Source organism: Callithrix jacchus, chromosome 4 (assembly GCF_049354715.1).
Source record: "Callithrix jacchus isolate 240 chromosome 4, calJac240_pri, whole genome shotgun sequence".
In the NCBI taxonomy this organism is placed as follows: Eukaryota; Metazoa; Chordata; class Mammalia; order Primates; family Cebidae; genus Callithrix; species Callithrix jacchus.
Window position 1 is genome coordinate 55,989,924 of NC_133505.1, and position 14,684 is coordinate 56,004,607.

At 39.0% G+C, this 14,684-nt stretch overlaps 1 protein-coding gene across 15 annotated transcripts in view; it reads left to right on the plus strand.

The window, feature by feature from the left end:
- Positions 1–1,220: 1,220 nt before the first annotated feature.
- Positions 1,221–14,684, plus strand: part of CD2AP (CD2 associated protein) — a 156,531-nt gene continuing 143,067 nt past the window's right edge. For 8 of the 15 annotated variants that reach the window (XR_013534263.1, XR_013534260.1, XR_013534264.1 and 5 more), the window contains exon 1: positions 1,221–4,076. Coding sequence is in view for 9 of the 15 variants with exons in the window: in XM_078369363.1 (XP_078225489.1) it covers positions 3,866–4,076 (211 nt within the window). In the remaining 6 variants the exon portion in view is untranslated. Of the gene's footprint in view, positions 4,077–11,185; positions 11,277–14,684 lie in introns of those variants that run through there. The other 7 variants (XR_013534261.1, XR_013534262.1, XM_017971144.4 and 4 more) reach the window with 2 other exon arrangements.

Genomic DNA, 14,684 nt, shown 5'->3' on the forward strand with positions numbered 1-14,684 from the left:
TCATGATGTCAATGTAATCTCGCTTAGGTGAGTATATTTATCTTTTTCTTTTCTCCTTTTGGCTCCTGTTTGTGAGTTTGATCATTCTTGTTATAAAATTACCACATGCAACCTTTTGAGAAGGAGTAGAAGAATTAAAAGATGGCAAAAGCAGGCCTATGGGAAATAGTGGTAATGCATATGTACAAGGTTACTAACTACTACGGGCCACTCTGCTCTGCATTGCAAGATTTGTTTCAACAGACTCAAGAAATTGAAGTTCAGCCAGGTTAATCTATCCAAGGTCTCACAAAAAGAAAATGACTCTGCTGAGTTTCAGAAACCCATGTCTGCCTGGTTCCAAAGGGCAAGTCAGTTTCAGTGCTGGATGACTGAGAATTACATAATTTCTTGAAAAAGCACTAGGCACAATAGTTGGCGTTCAACAAACGCTCACACACACACATCTGCCCTGGACTTGGGTCTACTTAGGAGGGGAAAAAAAGTTTGCTGAAATAATTACACTTCTTTGTAACTCCCAGGCTCATGTTTGACTACAATAATCCGATGCCCTCCTTCACACTGACGTTAGAAAAAATGCCTGGCAGTATTTCAAATCATCATGGCTACTTTCCTCTCGATCAAATAACTAAACTTATACTTTAAAAGGAAAAAAAGAAATTTAGAAAGTTGCCTTCAGCTGACAAGAGCCTGAAGGAATCCAGTAATTTACTCCTGTGAAACTGAATTTATTTGATGCCTAGGTTTCTCCCCCACCCGACGAAGACCAAATACTTCTGATCCATAAGGAACTTTACAAGGTAAACTGTGGGTCCTGGCAGCATCTAGGCTTCCCTTAATAAACGTCAAAATCAAGCGCGCTCGCCTTCCTCTCGCCGCTTTTCCCCCTTAAGGTCCTCCAGAGGCTGCTTCGCTGCGGAAAGTAACACCGCGTCGCCGCCGCGGAAAGTGGGGCAACTTTGCCTATCAGCAGAAACCTTTTGTAACCATCTGAGGCGACAAACCAGACCAAACGCCCGCTCAAGCTGTTCTGAGCCTCCCGGGAGCGAGCGAGCTCAAACTTCTCTGCACCGCTTCCTCATCCGCTCGCCGCACCTGGACGCGGGCGGCGCGCTACCCCCGCCAGTGACGTCACCGCACCTGGCACCAGCCGGGGGGTCGGGGAGAGAGCCCTAACGCGACCGGACGCGGTGGGGCGGGGAGAACGAGGGCGTTCTCGCGAGATTTGCCTCCTCCCGGACCCAGCTGCCCGCACCTTCCCGGCCTGTGTGGGTCTCCACCGTAGACTTGGAGGTCGCCTTCTCTAACTTCTAGTACTAAGGGAGGGGCGAGGGGCGAGGGGCGAGGGGCGGGCTCGGGCTCCGAGGCTGGGTGGGTGCTCCGGGTTGGAGCGGAGGGCCAGGGAAAACCGGCGGGTCCATCCTTCTGCGGGAGAGGCCAGGGTGGGAAAGCCGCGGTCTGGGTTGGCAGGGTAGGGCCCTCCCGCCGCCGTGGCTTCGGTGGAGGCCAGGCGTGAGGAGCTGCGGCTGCCTCTGCGTTCGCCGCGCGGACCGCATTGAAGGGACTGGCCGGAGAGCGCCGCAGACGGATGGAGGCAACTCTTCGCCCCGCCTAAGGTCAGGAGGGGCTAGCGCGGAGCGCGGGGTCCGCCTCCAGCCGCGGGAGTGCCCGCGCGAGCCACTAGAGGAGGAGGAGGAGCGGAGCTCGGCTTCTCCCCGAGGGAGCCCCCAGCATGGGTAAGAGACTCGGGCGCTTCCCGCCGCCGGTCCGGACCTTCCAGACCCGGGAGGCGGTGCACCTTCTTGGCCTTATGGGGAGGCGACGGGGGTCAGCTCTTGAGCGGCAGCACCCTACCTTCTTCACTCTCCCCACTGTCCCTTCTTGCCTTCTTGCCCTGCCTTCCACCTTGCTCTCCTCGCGGAGAATCTAGTGAGACAGCTCTCGGGTGCTTTCCCTCGCGCTGCCTTCTCCGCCTCTTTTCCTGTTCACCAGAAAGGTGCGGGATGGGGGGCGGGGGCTCCTGGCCACCTCTCCGAACCCCTGGCCCAGCTAAACTCGGACCTGATCTTCCTTCCCTTCCTCACCCCTTCCTTCCCTCCCCTTCCTCGTGTGATGGGGGAGGGCAATCGAAAAATTTGACAAAGTAGCATTTTCAACTTCTTTATTTTCTTCGAGGCTTTGTATATGTTTAAGGAGAGAGATAAATTTGTTCAAAAAAGGTATTTTCCCCCCTTCTATAACTCGAAAGGGATGCCTCAAGGACGGGAAAGCTTGAGTATTTGTTTTACTCCGGTTCTACCTAGGCAAGTGTGTTGGCACTTAAGCATTCAATCTGCTCCAGAGGACTGGCTTGGGACTTCACTGTTGGATCCTCTAGGAGCAGTTTCCTGTTTGGTGTTAGACTTCCTTGAGGGAGGAGAGAAAAATACAAGGCCTTATATGTTATTTACTATGTGCTTTAAAGTTTTGTTTGAAGTTAGAGAAGGCAGAATGTGTGGCAGTCTGGGTTGAAAAGAAGTTTTGTTAAGTGATGTAACAATTCTTTTGATAACAAAGTTCGGTGTGGGCTAGGCATTAACTCCCTCAATCCTTTAAAAATTAAAAGCAACTTAAAAAAGAATAGCTTAAAAAAAATCAAAACACTCTCTGCCTTTATAAGGCAGAGCGTGTTCTGTAAGTGTAAACCGAAGTTTGATTTTGTAGAGCAAATCAGGAGGACCCTATCACTTTTTGCAGTTGAGAGTTGGTACTGCTTCATATCACAAACCATCACCAAAATGAATAATTCATGTAACTAACAAATGATTTAGAAGCAGGACACATAAAGACTGCTCCTGATGTGGTACCCTCTGTCCACAGTTTTCTTTGTGGGGGATGTTTTGAGCATATTGTTTATAGACACTGGCCTAGCCTCTGTTTTCTTAGACTTTTCTAATTTTATGTTCCCTCCTCCACCTCCCTCCTGCTTGCAGGTAACTTTTATGCTCCAAGTGCTCTTGAGCTTAAAAACAGTGAAATAAGACATTTACTATTTGGAATTTTCAAATTAATTATTTTATAATTGATTAGTTGAGCTTGCAGGGTAATTGTGGGCTTATTCTTTTAAGCATCAAATTACAAAATCACTTTAACTGCTTTAGATTAAGATAATCAAGTTAAATATACAGTTCTTTTCCATCTTAAATGGGATGCAGAATATAATTAAACTTCTTTGGATGACCTGGGGATGCAATCTTGGATCGCATATAGGGCTGTTGAGCTAAATTCTAAATAATAATCGTTTGCATTTTGAAATTATTTAAAGTAAGTACTTTTTTTTTGCTTTGCTGTTGGATGTGCTTGTAACTGATTAGTGCCCCCCATAATCTTCCTTTTTCTAATGTTTTTAGAAGTGTGGAAATCATATTCAGGTTTGTGATTCTGCACAGGGGGAAAATCAATATGCCCTTACTTAGTGTGTGAGGTCGTCTCTTGAGAAAGTAAGTGTATGCCAATACTTGGATACTGCAATACCTATTTTGATTGCCCAGAGGCTTTTTCTTCGTGATTTATTTGTTGTGTTCTGTTTAGGTGAGTTTTCATATAGACTTGGATATCAGTGTTAGTATACCCTCGAGTACTTAGAATGTGTTTTACTGGGGGCATTTGTGGTAAGTTTTGTAAAGTGTTTGTGAAACATTTCCATATCAGTGTATTCTCAAGTTCATTGGTCATGTAATAATAATAAAATTCTCAAGTTAAATTAAAAGGAGTTTGCTTTTTAATATAAATCTCATTTATTTGGTTTTCTCAGCCATCCTTTTTTCTTATTATTTTAGATGCAGTCTAAAATATTTACGTGATATTTTATGTAATTTGTCACAAAATGAAAAAAATCTTATTTTTTTTTTTATTTAAGAAAACTTGGATGCCTATTAAATGGTGGTTCTTTTTTTTTTTTTTTTTTTTTTTGAGACGGAGTCTCACTCTGTTGCCCAGGCTGGAGTGCAGTGGCACGATCTCAGTTCACTACAGACTCCACCTCTTGAGTCCAAGTGATTCTCCTGCCTCAGCCTCCCGAGTAACTGGGACTACAGGTGCGTGCCAGTATGTCCGGCTAATTTTTTGTATTTATAGTAGAGATGGGATTTCACCGTGTTAGCCAGAATGGTCTCGATCTCCTGACCTTGTGATCCACACTATCCTTAGGTGGTACAGCTAGAGAGTTAAAAGCATGGGCTCTGGAGGGAGACTACTTGAGGTAGTCTTTTTCTTCTACTTACTCGCTGTGTGACTGAGCACATTACTTCTCTGTGCTAAGGTTTCTTAATCTATAAATGGAATAAAATATCAACCTTATAGGTTGTTACAAGGATTGAATGAGTTATTACTTGTAAAATGCTTAGAAATTGCCATTGCTGGTGGTGGTTATTTTCATTTTCAGATGGTTTCCCTAATTCTTTTTTTTTTGAGTTGGATTCTTGCTCTGTCGCCAAACTGGAGTGCAGTGGTGCATCTCGGCTCACTGCAACCTCCACTTCCCAGGTTCAAGCAATTCTCTTCCCTCGGCGTCCCATGTAGCTGGGACTACAGGCCCATGCCACCACCCCTGGCTAATTTTTGCATTTTTAGCAGAGACAGGGTTTCGTCATGTTGGGCAGCATGGTCTCTATTTCTTGGCCTTGTGATCGCTCGCCTCGGCCTCCCTAAGTGCTGGGAATACAGGTGTGAGCTGCCATGCCTGGCCTGATTTCCCTAATTCTTGATACCAACTTGGGAAAAAACAATTCTCAATTTTTGACCTTTGTTAGAAGTTGGATATTTTCTTTACATAAAGGACCACTGAGATGAGATGATTTTGTATTAATGCAGAAATTAAATTTTATGTAATGTAACCTTACAGAAATCATGTAGATACTTTTTTCAATATTGGATGTACTGTGTGAAAGTCCATTATTGGTAAGAACTTAGTTGCTTACGAAAAACCCTTAAGTGGGATGAATACTAGTAGAGTTAGTTAAATTTTATGTTAAAGTAGTGTTTTTAGTGTCTACATTTTTTAAATGTGGTAAAATGCCTATTGAGAAATTTGAGGCATTCTATGTGAAAGAATTTGGGAAAAGTTCCAGGGAGACAGACAGACAATGATTATTTTTCTTATTCCAAAAATACAGATTAGCATTTTGGAGCAGAATTAGGCAAAAAGCAAATGGGACAAAGTGTCAGACCGTTTCTAGAGCACACAAAAGAAATATTGTAAATTTTTATTTTTGAAAGAGTAAGCAGATTACTAAGGGCTGAAATTCTCTTAATAATTTTATATAAGGTGGTGAACTTTTTATTTATAAGCTCATGTATTTAAAACATAACATTTTTTTTTTTCTTTTTGTCTGAGATGGAGTCTTACTCCGTTGCCCAGACTGGAGTGCAGTGGTATGATCTCGGCTCATCGCAACCTCTGCCTCCTGGGTTCCAGTGATTCTCCTGCCTCAGAGTAACTGGGATTCTCAGCCTCCAGAGTAACTGGGATTACAGGCTTATGCCACCACACCCAGTTAATGTTTGCATTTTTTGTAGCGACAGGGTTTCACCATGTTCGTCAGGCTAGTCTCAAACTCTTGACCTCAGGTGATCTGCCCACTTCGGCCTCCTGAAGTGCTGGGATTACACTTCACTCAGCCTCGTGGTGGTTTTAATAGACAAATTTGCAGTTGCTTTAGATGATATATGCACTTCTATAATAGAGTGATTTTTTTTTTTTATGTTACTCTGTTGTACTGTTTGGAGAAAATATTTCTAAATTTTTTATTTATATGTTATTTATTTATTTATTTTTAGAGACAGGGTCTTGCTCTGTTACCCAGGCTGGAGTTCAGTGGAATGATGATAGCACACTGCAGCCTCTGCTTCCCAAGTAGCCAGGGCTACAGGTGCACACCACTGCCTCTGGCCTAGTTTAAAATTTTTTTGTAGATACAGGCTCTCCCCGTGTTGCCCAGGCTAGTCTCAAACTCTTGGCCTCAAGCAGTTCACCTGCTTTGGCCTCCCAAAATGCTAGGATTATAGCCATGCCACTGTACCTGGCCTGGATAAATCTTGATTCATACAGATAAGTAGTTGCAAATAGAAATTGCATGCTACTGGTTCACCTTTCTGTATAAGGATTTACTTCAATTAAACTACTCCAGAGAATATTATGAAATTTTTCTTTCAAAGTTGAATCACTGGCAAATGTAATAATTCTTTTTCTTATTTGTTAAGTATTTATGATCAGTTTTTTTTGAGGTTTCAAAATTTGAATAGTTTAAATTTTATAAAATCACATTAAGGATGAAAATTCAGATTTATAATATTTTATATTTTCCTGTAGAAATGAGCCAGAAGTTTGTTTTGTACTTTTCTTTTCTTTTCTTTCTTTTTTTTTTTTTTGAGAAGGAATCTTGCTCTGTTGCCCAGGCTGGAGTGCAGTGGTGCAGTCTTGGCTCACTGCAACCTCTGCCTCCCGAGTTCAAGCGATTCTCTTGCCTTAGCCTCCTGAGTAGCTGGGACTGTAGGCGCATGCCACCATGCCCAGCTAATTTTTTGTATTTTTAATAGAGACAGGGTTTCACCATGTTAGCCAGGATGATCTCGATCTCTTGACCCCATGATCTTCTCGCCTTGGCCTCTCAAAGTGCTGCAATTACAGCATGAGCCACCACGCCCTGCCTGTACCTTTCTAATTGATGGGTTTGCATAGTAAAATGACATCATATTAACTGAAATTTAACTTTTAAGACTTTAAAAATAAGTGTTGTAAAACCCAAAGCGCTAAATTTTTATGTGTTCATAATCCAGATCTGTCAGAGAATCCTCCTCTGTCGAAATATCTTCCCTTGTTATGAAAATATATTTTGAATGATAAAAATGCTTACTTTAATGTATATAAAAATTGTCATTTTATCAAGGGCTTGCAGCTAGGTAGAGAAAGAAGTATAATGATTATTTGAGTGAGAATTGGGTGGAGCTGCAAGACTTGTTGCTTAGGTAAACTGATGAAGCAAGTTGTGAAAGATGTGAACATTTACAGATTTTACATTCAGAAAAGAAAGCAAAGAAAAACTAATAGGACGTGATTGAAATTTAGGTAAATCGGGTAATCATTATGATGGAGCTGTTACTGCTTAGTTGTAGGATTTGATATGTGACTGCTATTCAAATATAACACAAGCAGGATTTAGGGACCAAATTAAGCAGTCAGGCAGTAAGTCTTTCTAGATGGGGGAGGGGACAGAACACTAGTTTGGAAAATCTGGAAGGGGGTACGTGTGTGCCTACAGTCAGCTTGTTAGCATCAGGGATATATTTGGCAAAGTGCAGTGTGTACATGTATGTGGAGCAGGCCTTTGGGAGTGGTATGGTGGCTGGTAGCCGGCAGTAGGTAGAGATTTAGACTGGCATCCTGGGGGAAAGGAGGAAACAGGGTCTGGCAGTAGGCTTAGAAAACCTAGCCACAGGGAAACAAAACCAGACAGCGTCTGGATTTCTTTTTGGAAAGATAGAAGGTGGGTATTTGCAGGAGCAAAAGTGAGCTTAGTTGTTGGAATTATTTAGGATGAGCCAAGAAGTAATATAAGATACTAAGCCCCTAAGTTTATATATTTTCTGTCCTGGGACTGCATTAGTAGTCTACATTAGTAGCTGAATCTTTAAGTGTGGTACAAGTGGTCCAGAATAACCGGGTAAATGGGATCCTCTATCTAAACGCTAGAGGATATACCCCGGTTATAGTTAGCCACTCCCTCTGTTTATTTGGTCCCAGGGATTTGATGTGCCTGCTTTTTATTTGCTCCTGTCTCTTTTCACCTGGGTTTCTTTTTCTGTCATACCCAATGCGAATGAGATTACAAAACCTCAGCATATCCTTCTGTTTCAGAAACAAGTATACAATCCTTCAGGGTGTTAAGCAGTTCTAACTGCCAGTATAATGATAAATGGCGAACTAAGGCACAAGAAACTAGAAAGTACTAGTAATTGTCAGTCTCTTGGTTTCACTGAAATGGTGGTTGTTAATAGAGCTTTTATGTTGTTGTTACTTTTTTTTTTTGGTAGTATGTTACCTGTCTTTGGCAGTCCTCCCACATACTCCTCCAAGCTTTCTTTTTGGCTTACATTAGGTAGATATTTAGACAGTGGCTCACAGTAGAGACTGTTTATTATATCTCTTAAGCAGATAAAATTAATCCTTCTAAGACTTTAGTAACCTGAGACCATGCTATATATACACTCATTTTTGAATCATAACCTTGGTTTTAACCACAAGTGAAGTAGGCATTTTCCTTCTGGGCTCCTATTTTCTTCTTTGGACTAAACTTGATATTACTTTTTTTTTTTTTTTTTTTTTTCTTCAGTTATGGTTTGGTTTTTGTTTCTGAAGATCTCAAGTTCCTAGACGTTCTACTCTATCTGACCATTTTCATTGAACCCTGTTTGATTTGCTGAAAGCATATTTACTAGTTGTTTGCACCTAAGGGTGCTTTTACTCTAGACAAAACACTGCTTTTAAAAAAATTCACTATTCTAAAATGATACTGGCTTAAGATGTTGTTCCAGTGTCAGGTATTGTTACGGATTTTTTCTTTCCTAGAACCTATCTTTTCCAGTGCCTCCAGTAGACTTGTATTTTATAATCTTTCAGATATTATATGGCTTGTTAAACTTCTCATCATGATCTTGTTCAGTTTCTCAACTCATTTGCAAAACAAAGATGACTAGCATGGGAGCCTGAATTCCAGGATCTGTTTTAGTACTTTATTAGTGCCACTTAGCGTAGGTTCTTTTTGATGATTCAGCCTCCAGATAATTCCAAGGGAGTGGTTGTGTAGCATCTAATCACTAGGAGTTTCTAGTAGAATACAATCATGAGCCCCTTAGGAATGTTTTGGTCAATAATATGCCACATAAGGTCCCCTAAGATTATAACGAAGCTGGAAAATTCCTCTTTCATAGTGAGTTGTAGCCATCCCACTATAGTAGTGCAATGCATTACTTACTGTGTTTGTGGTGAATGTGATGTCAACAAATGTGCACTACCACTTGTATAAAAGTATAGCACATACATAGGTTTATATGTAGTACATATATTGATAATAAATGACTGTGTTACTGGCTTATGTGTTTAGTGTGTTTTTTAATTGTTGTTTTAGAGTGTACATCTTCTACTTATTAAAAGATGTTAACTGTAAGACATCCTCAGGCAGGTCCTTCAGGAGGTATTCCAGAAAAAGGCATTGTTATCATAGGAGATGGCAGCCCTATGCACATTTTTACCAGTGGGATGAAATATGGATGTGAAGACTTTTGATGATCCTGATCTTTGCAGGCCTTTTGGTTGTAGGCTAATGTGTGTGTTTATGTCTTATAACAAAAAGGAGTAAAAAGGAAAGATTTTAAAATGGCAAACAACTTATAGAATATGGATATAAAAAAATATTTTTGTACAATTATAGTCTGTTGGTGTTGTAAACTAAATGTTATTACAAAAATAAAAAAGTTAAAAAGTTTATAAAATAAAAAATTTACAGTAAGCTGTTTAATTTCAAAAGAAAATTAGAAAGAAATAAAAAAATGTAGCTTCTTATACAGTGTTTATAAAATCTGTAGTAATGTGTAGTAATGTTCTAGGCCTTCACATTTGCTCACCACTCAGTGACTCACCCAGTGCTACTTCCAGTCCTGTAATCTCTGTTCATGGTGGGTACGCTCTATGTAGGTGTACCATTTTTATTACTTATACTGTATTTACCTTTTTAAGTTGAAATATACAGATATTGACCATTGTGTTACAGTTGCCTGCAGTATTGAGTACAATAGCATGCAGTACAGGTTTGTAGCCTAGGAGCAATAGGCTATATACCTTATAGCTTAGATGTGTAGTGGGCTGTACCATCTAGGTTTAAGTACACTGATGTTCACACATGGACCAAATTGCCTAATGACACATTTCCCAGTATGCATTCCCATTGTTAAGTGATGCATAACTGCACTTTTAAGTGTGGTGATAGTTACAAACTAACACCAATATTAAGAAAAGGGCCCATAACAAGGTCACATCATCAAGCAAAGAAGCTGCTGATGAGAGATTAATCAAGAAGTATTTTCCTTAATGTGAGGAATGTGATTAATGTCATGTTAAGTGCTTGGGTATTTAGGATAAATAAAAGTTTTGGTGCCTCAAATAGTTTACATGTGTTAAGGATTGGGCATATTATTAGAATCACATTTTTTTTTTTAAACTTCGCACTAAACCCCTGGATTCTGACATAAAAGCTTCTGCCTCTCCCTCCCTCCAGTTCTTGATTAACGTCATGAATGTATTGGGATGGCTTATGATGTGATAGAAATATGACAATATAATAACAGTGAAAGTTAATATGTGAATCCATTAGCAAAACAAACGAGAGTAGTATAGGGGTCAGTGTTGGAAATGTTAACATTTAATAGGAGAAACATATGGAATATTAAAATATAGATTCCGGCACTAGAAGGAAATAGAATTTATTCATTTCTCATTAGTTTGACCAGCAATGATATAGTGGGTGCTGGCAGTAGCCAAGATATTTTTTCCTCCACTCCTGGCAAAGAATCTTTAGAATGAAGCAAGCTTTCTCTTGAGCTGATTCTTTGAGATGTGTACTTTTACCAGAAATATTAAAACTGTCTTATCCTTCTTACTGTCCTATTAGTGTTTTGGTACTGAAGAGGCTGGGAATTTACTTAATATTTAGACTGACTTTTAAAAGTGACATTCTTGGAGTATTTATCATGATTATTGTAATAGTCAAGTACCAAAATTTTTTTGGATTTTAAGTTCATATACTGTATTTGTAAAATTGAAATTGCATAGTCTTGGTTTGAGTGTTTTTAAGAGACATTTAAAGTTCGTCTTCCAAATGTGTATACCATTCTCAAGGGGTTTTCTCATTTTTTGTGTTAGAAGCCAGCTTTTGGTTTATTTAGAAGTATGTCCTCCTAAGATCCAAGTTTTGTATTAAACTTTAATTAAAATTCCTGCTGTGCTGTAGCAGGTTGCAGTCTGATGAGTATTTTGCCTCACTGTTTTGGTGTGTGTGGGGGGCATTTGTGCACAACCATGTAAAAGGAAGAATTCATTTTTACTTACCTACTAATTTGGCCATTCTTATCAAGCGTATTCTAGGAAGCAGGTCAAAGAATCTTTTTAATGTTGAAAATAAATTTGTTAAATTTTCAGAATGAAGTGTTAAATGGAAATAAAAGGCTGTATTTCAAATCTCAAGGTAACCATTTTTCTCACAAATTATTCTAAATTCTTATATAGATTATATCCTACAAAATGCAGTTGAACTTATGCTTAGAACTTCATAGTTTAAAACCTAAATAAAAGCTTCTTTGCTATTCTCTTAGTGTGTAACTGACCTTACTTGATCTGAGCTCATTGATGCTGGAGACTATATCACTTATTTTATCGTATTTAAAAAATGTCACACTTGTACTGACTAGCAGAAAATTGGGAGCCTGCTCTGTGTCCACTAAGTCTGATTCAATAATACTTTAAGCAGCAACCTCTGCTTCCTGGGTTCAAGTGATTCTCCCACCTCAGCCTCCCAAGTAGCTGGGATTATAGGTGTCAGTCACCACGCCCAGCTAATTTTTGTGTTTTTAGTAGAGATAAGGTTTTACCATGTTGGTCTCTGACCTCAAGAGATCTGCCTGCCTTTGGCTTCTCAGTGCTGGGATTACAGGTATGAGGCCTGGCCAGTCCCATTAGTTTTAAGCATGTAAAATTTTGTGTGGACCTTTGTGGTAGAGTTGTTCCCAACTCTTGTAATCCCAGCACTTTGGGAGGTCCAGCTGGGAGGATCCCTGGAGCCCAGGAGTTTGAGACCAGCCTGGTCAACATAGTGAAACTCTGTCTCTATTTAAAAAAAAAAAATTGTTCTGGGAAAAAGGTCTATAGTCTTCATGGGATTTTTCAGTGCGGTGTGGCATCTGAAAACTGTTCCAGAGGTTAAATAGCTTTCCCACATTATGATATTTCTAGTTCTTTTAATCGGTCATATCTCACTAATTATATTTTGCTATAATAATTATAATTCTATTTTGTCAGTAAATATTTTGGTTTAAATTCAGCAAATATTACTTGAGGTCTTTGTCTGTTAGCATAAACAGAAGCACTCAAAAGTGGTGGATAAGAAGCCAATTAGTTAATTCTTAGTGGGGAAATTGCAGCATATTGTGGTAGATGTTAACATTTAGTGAGAATTTATTTGGTATTTGTGTTTCAGGCAGTTTTAATTAAGAACTTTATAGGGGTTATTGAACTCTCACAAAAAATTTATATACATTTTTTGGATACTGTTATTACTCTCATTTTATAGATAAAGATACAAGCACAGAAGCAGTAATTAATTCAAGGCCAAGATTTGAACCCAGGCAATCCTATTCCACTGCTTGTACTCTTAACTACTATAAAATGTGAAACAAACAGCTGACTCTTCCTCTGCAGTTGTCCTTTGAGTTACTGATAACAAGCATTCTTGACCCTCTTTATCCCTCCTTACTCTTTTTAATCCATTCTCTCATCCAGATTGCAACTTACTTTATAATTTTCTTATTATGCTTATTGTGTATTTCTGACTTACCCTAGTTAGAATACAAGCTCCTGGAGTTTAAAGAGTTTTCTTTTTTTTAGTTGTGTACCAGGCTGCTACAAGTGCCTTCCAGTAGCCGCCACTCACATATTTGCTGAATGAAGCTTATGATTACACTTGTGTTTTACTTTTGTATTATGAAAACTATAAGTTCATTGAAAATCAAAGTTAACAACTTGAAATAAGGATCTGAAGTTTTTGTCAATATATTAATATTATCTTTTATTTTAGTGCTACAAACAGGTATTGAGTTCATACTCTGTTTCAGGCACTGAGCTGGGGTTTGGGAATACAAAGATAAGTAAAATATTCCCTGCTCTCACCCCTGGACATAATGGCCTTTGGTAATTTGAATTTAATATTTTTTGATTATAAGAATTTACTGAGGCAGGAGGAATGCTTGAGACCAGGAGTTTGAAACCAGCATGGGCAACAAAGCAAAACCCCATCTCTACCAAAAAAAAAAAAAAAAAAAAAAAGAGATAGTGGACATGCAGCTGTAGTCCCAGCTGCCTGGGAGGCTGAGGTGGGAGCATCACTTGAGCCTGAAAGGTGGAGGCTGCAACAAGCTGTAGTTTCGCCATTGTACTCCAGCCTGAGCAACTGAGTGAGACTTTGTCTTTTTAAAAAAATTAAGAATTTAGATTTTTGTCTTTTGTATGTGTTTATTTTGGGTGGATGCTTAGAACCGTGGAGAAACTCAAATGATTAAGAATTTTTAATAATTCTTAGGTCTGCTATTTTTACAGGTTCTTGTAGTTGTCTGTATAACTTAATTATGTTTTAAATGTCTTTAGATTGGTCCTCAGGTAGTGAGTTATCTCCATTGTTTAGTCAGTTACAGATTGAACTTCTTTTTTCTACTCTTCCCTGCTTTTCACTGCTGCACTTGATTAGTTTTTAAAAAATAAAAGTCTGTTTAGAAACTGAGGGAAATTCTTTTTATATCAACCTCCCATTTTTTGGTAATTTTAAAAATCATTTTTAGCTGTTACTTAGCTAATTATTAGCATTTAGGGAATTCTTACTGGGCTAGGCTGAATGTATGGAGCATTCAGTTCTCCACAATCATATGAGGTAAAACATTAGTCTTTCCATTCTTCGGGTTCAGGAAATGAAGTTGGAGGGATTGTTACTTGCCCAAGTCAGATATAAGATGTAGAGGAGACAGAATCAGACTTTCAATGGTCTGATTTTAAACCTCATCCTCTTGATTATGTCTTAAAACATTTTGAGAAGGGGAGATTGAGTTAAACAGAGCAAGTAGTATGAATTGAAATGACTCTCCTAGTGTGGTTTAAAAGTAAATTTAAATATTTATCATTTAAAATTGTGGATTGGTTATCCATTTGTTTGAGTAACTATTTTCTCTAAAGAGACTTTAAAAAAAAAATTATTTATTTTTTTAAGAAACAGGGTCTTTCTCTGTCACCCAGGCCAGATTGTAGTGGAGCGATCATAGTTCTCTGTAACCTTGACCTCCTGGAGTCAAGTGATCCTTCCACCTCAGTCTCTCTAGTAGCTTTGACTACAGGCATGTGCCATTACTCCTGGCTAATTCAACAGTAACAACAACAACAACAACAACAAAAATAGACATAGGGTCTTGCCATATTGCCCAGGCTTGTCTTGAACTCTTGGGCTTCAAGCAGTCCTCTCACCTGGGCCTCTGAAAGTGCTGAGATTACAGGCATGAGCTACCAGGACTGGCCTCTTTTTTTTTTTAACAAACTGTAATTGTTACAGATTGGTCTTTTACTTACATACCCAAAAGTTTTCCTAGGGTTGTTATTTGGTGAGTTCTATAAAACTTTCTGATGGCTATTCGTATGGTATTTTTTTTTTTTGATCTGACTTGAAACATGCTTAAAAATAATTTCTAGTGTTTCTTAAAGTTAATAGTTGGAATAAAGATGAGGAATGAAGAATATTTAATTGAATTTTCCAACTTGTTTGCTCTTTAGATTTTTGTATGTTTTTTGTTTTTAAGATGTATTATTTTAGGACAAGTCATTAATCACATGTACATGGTAA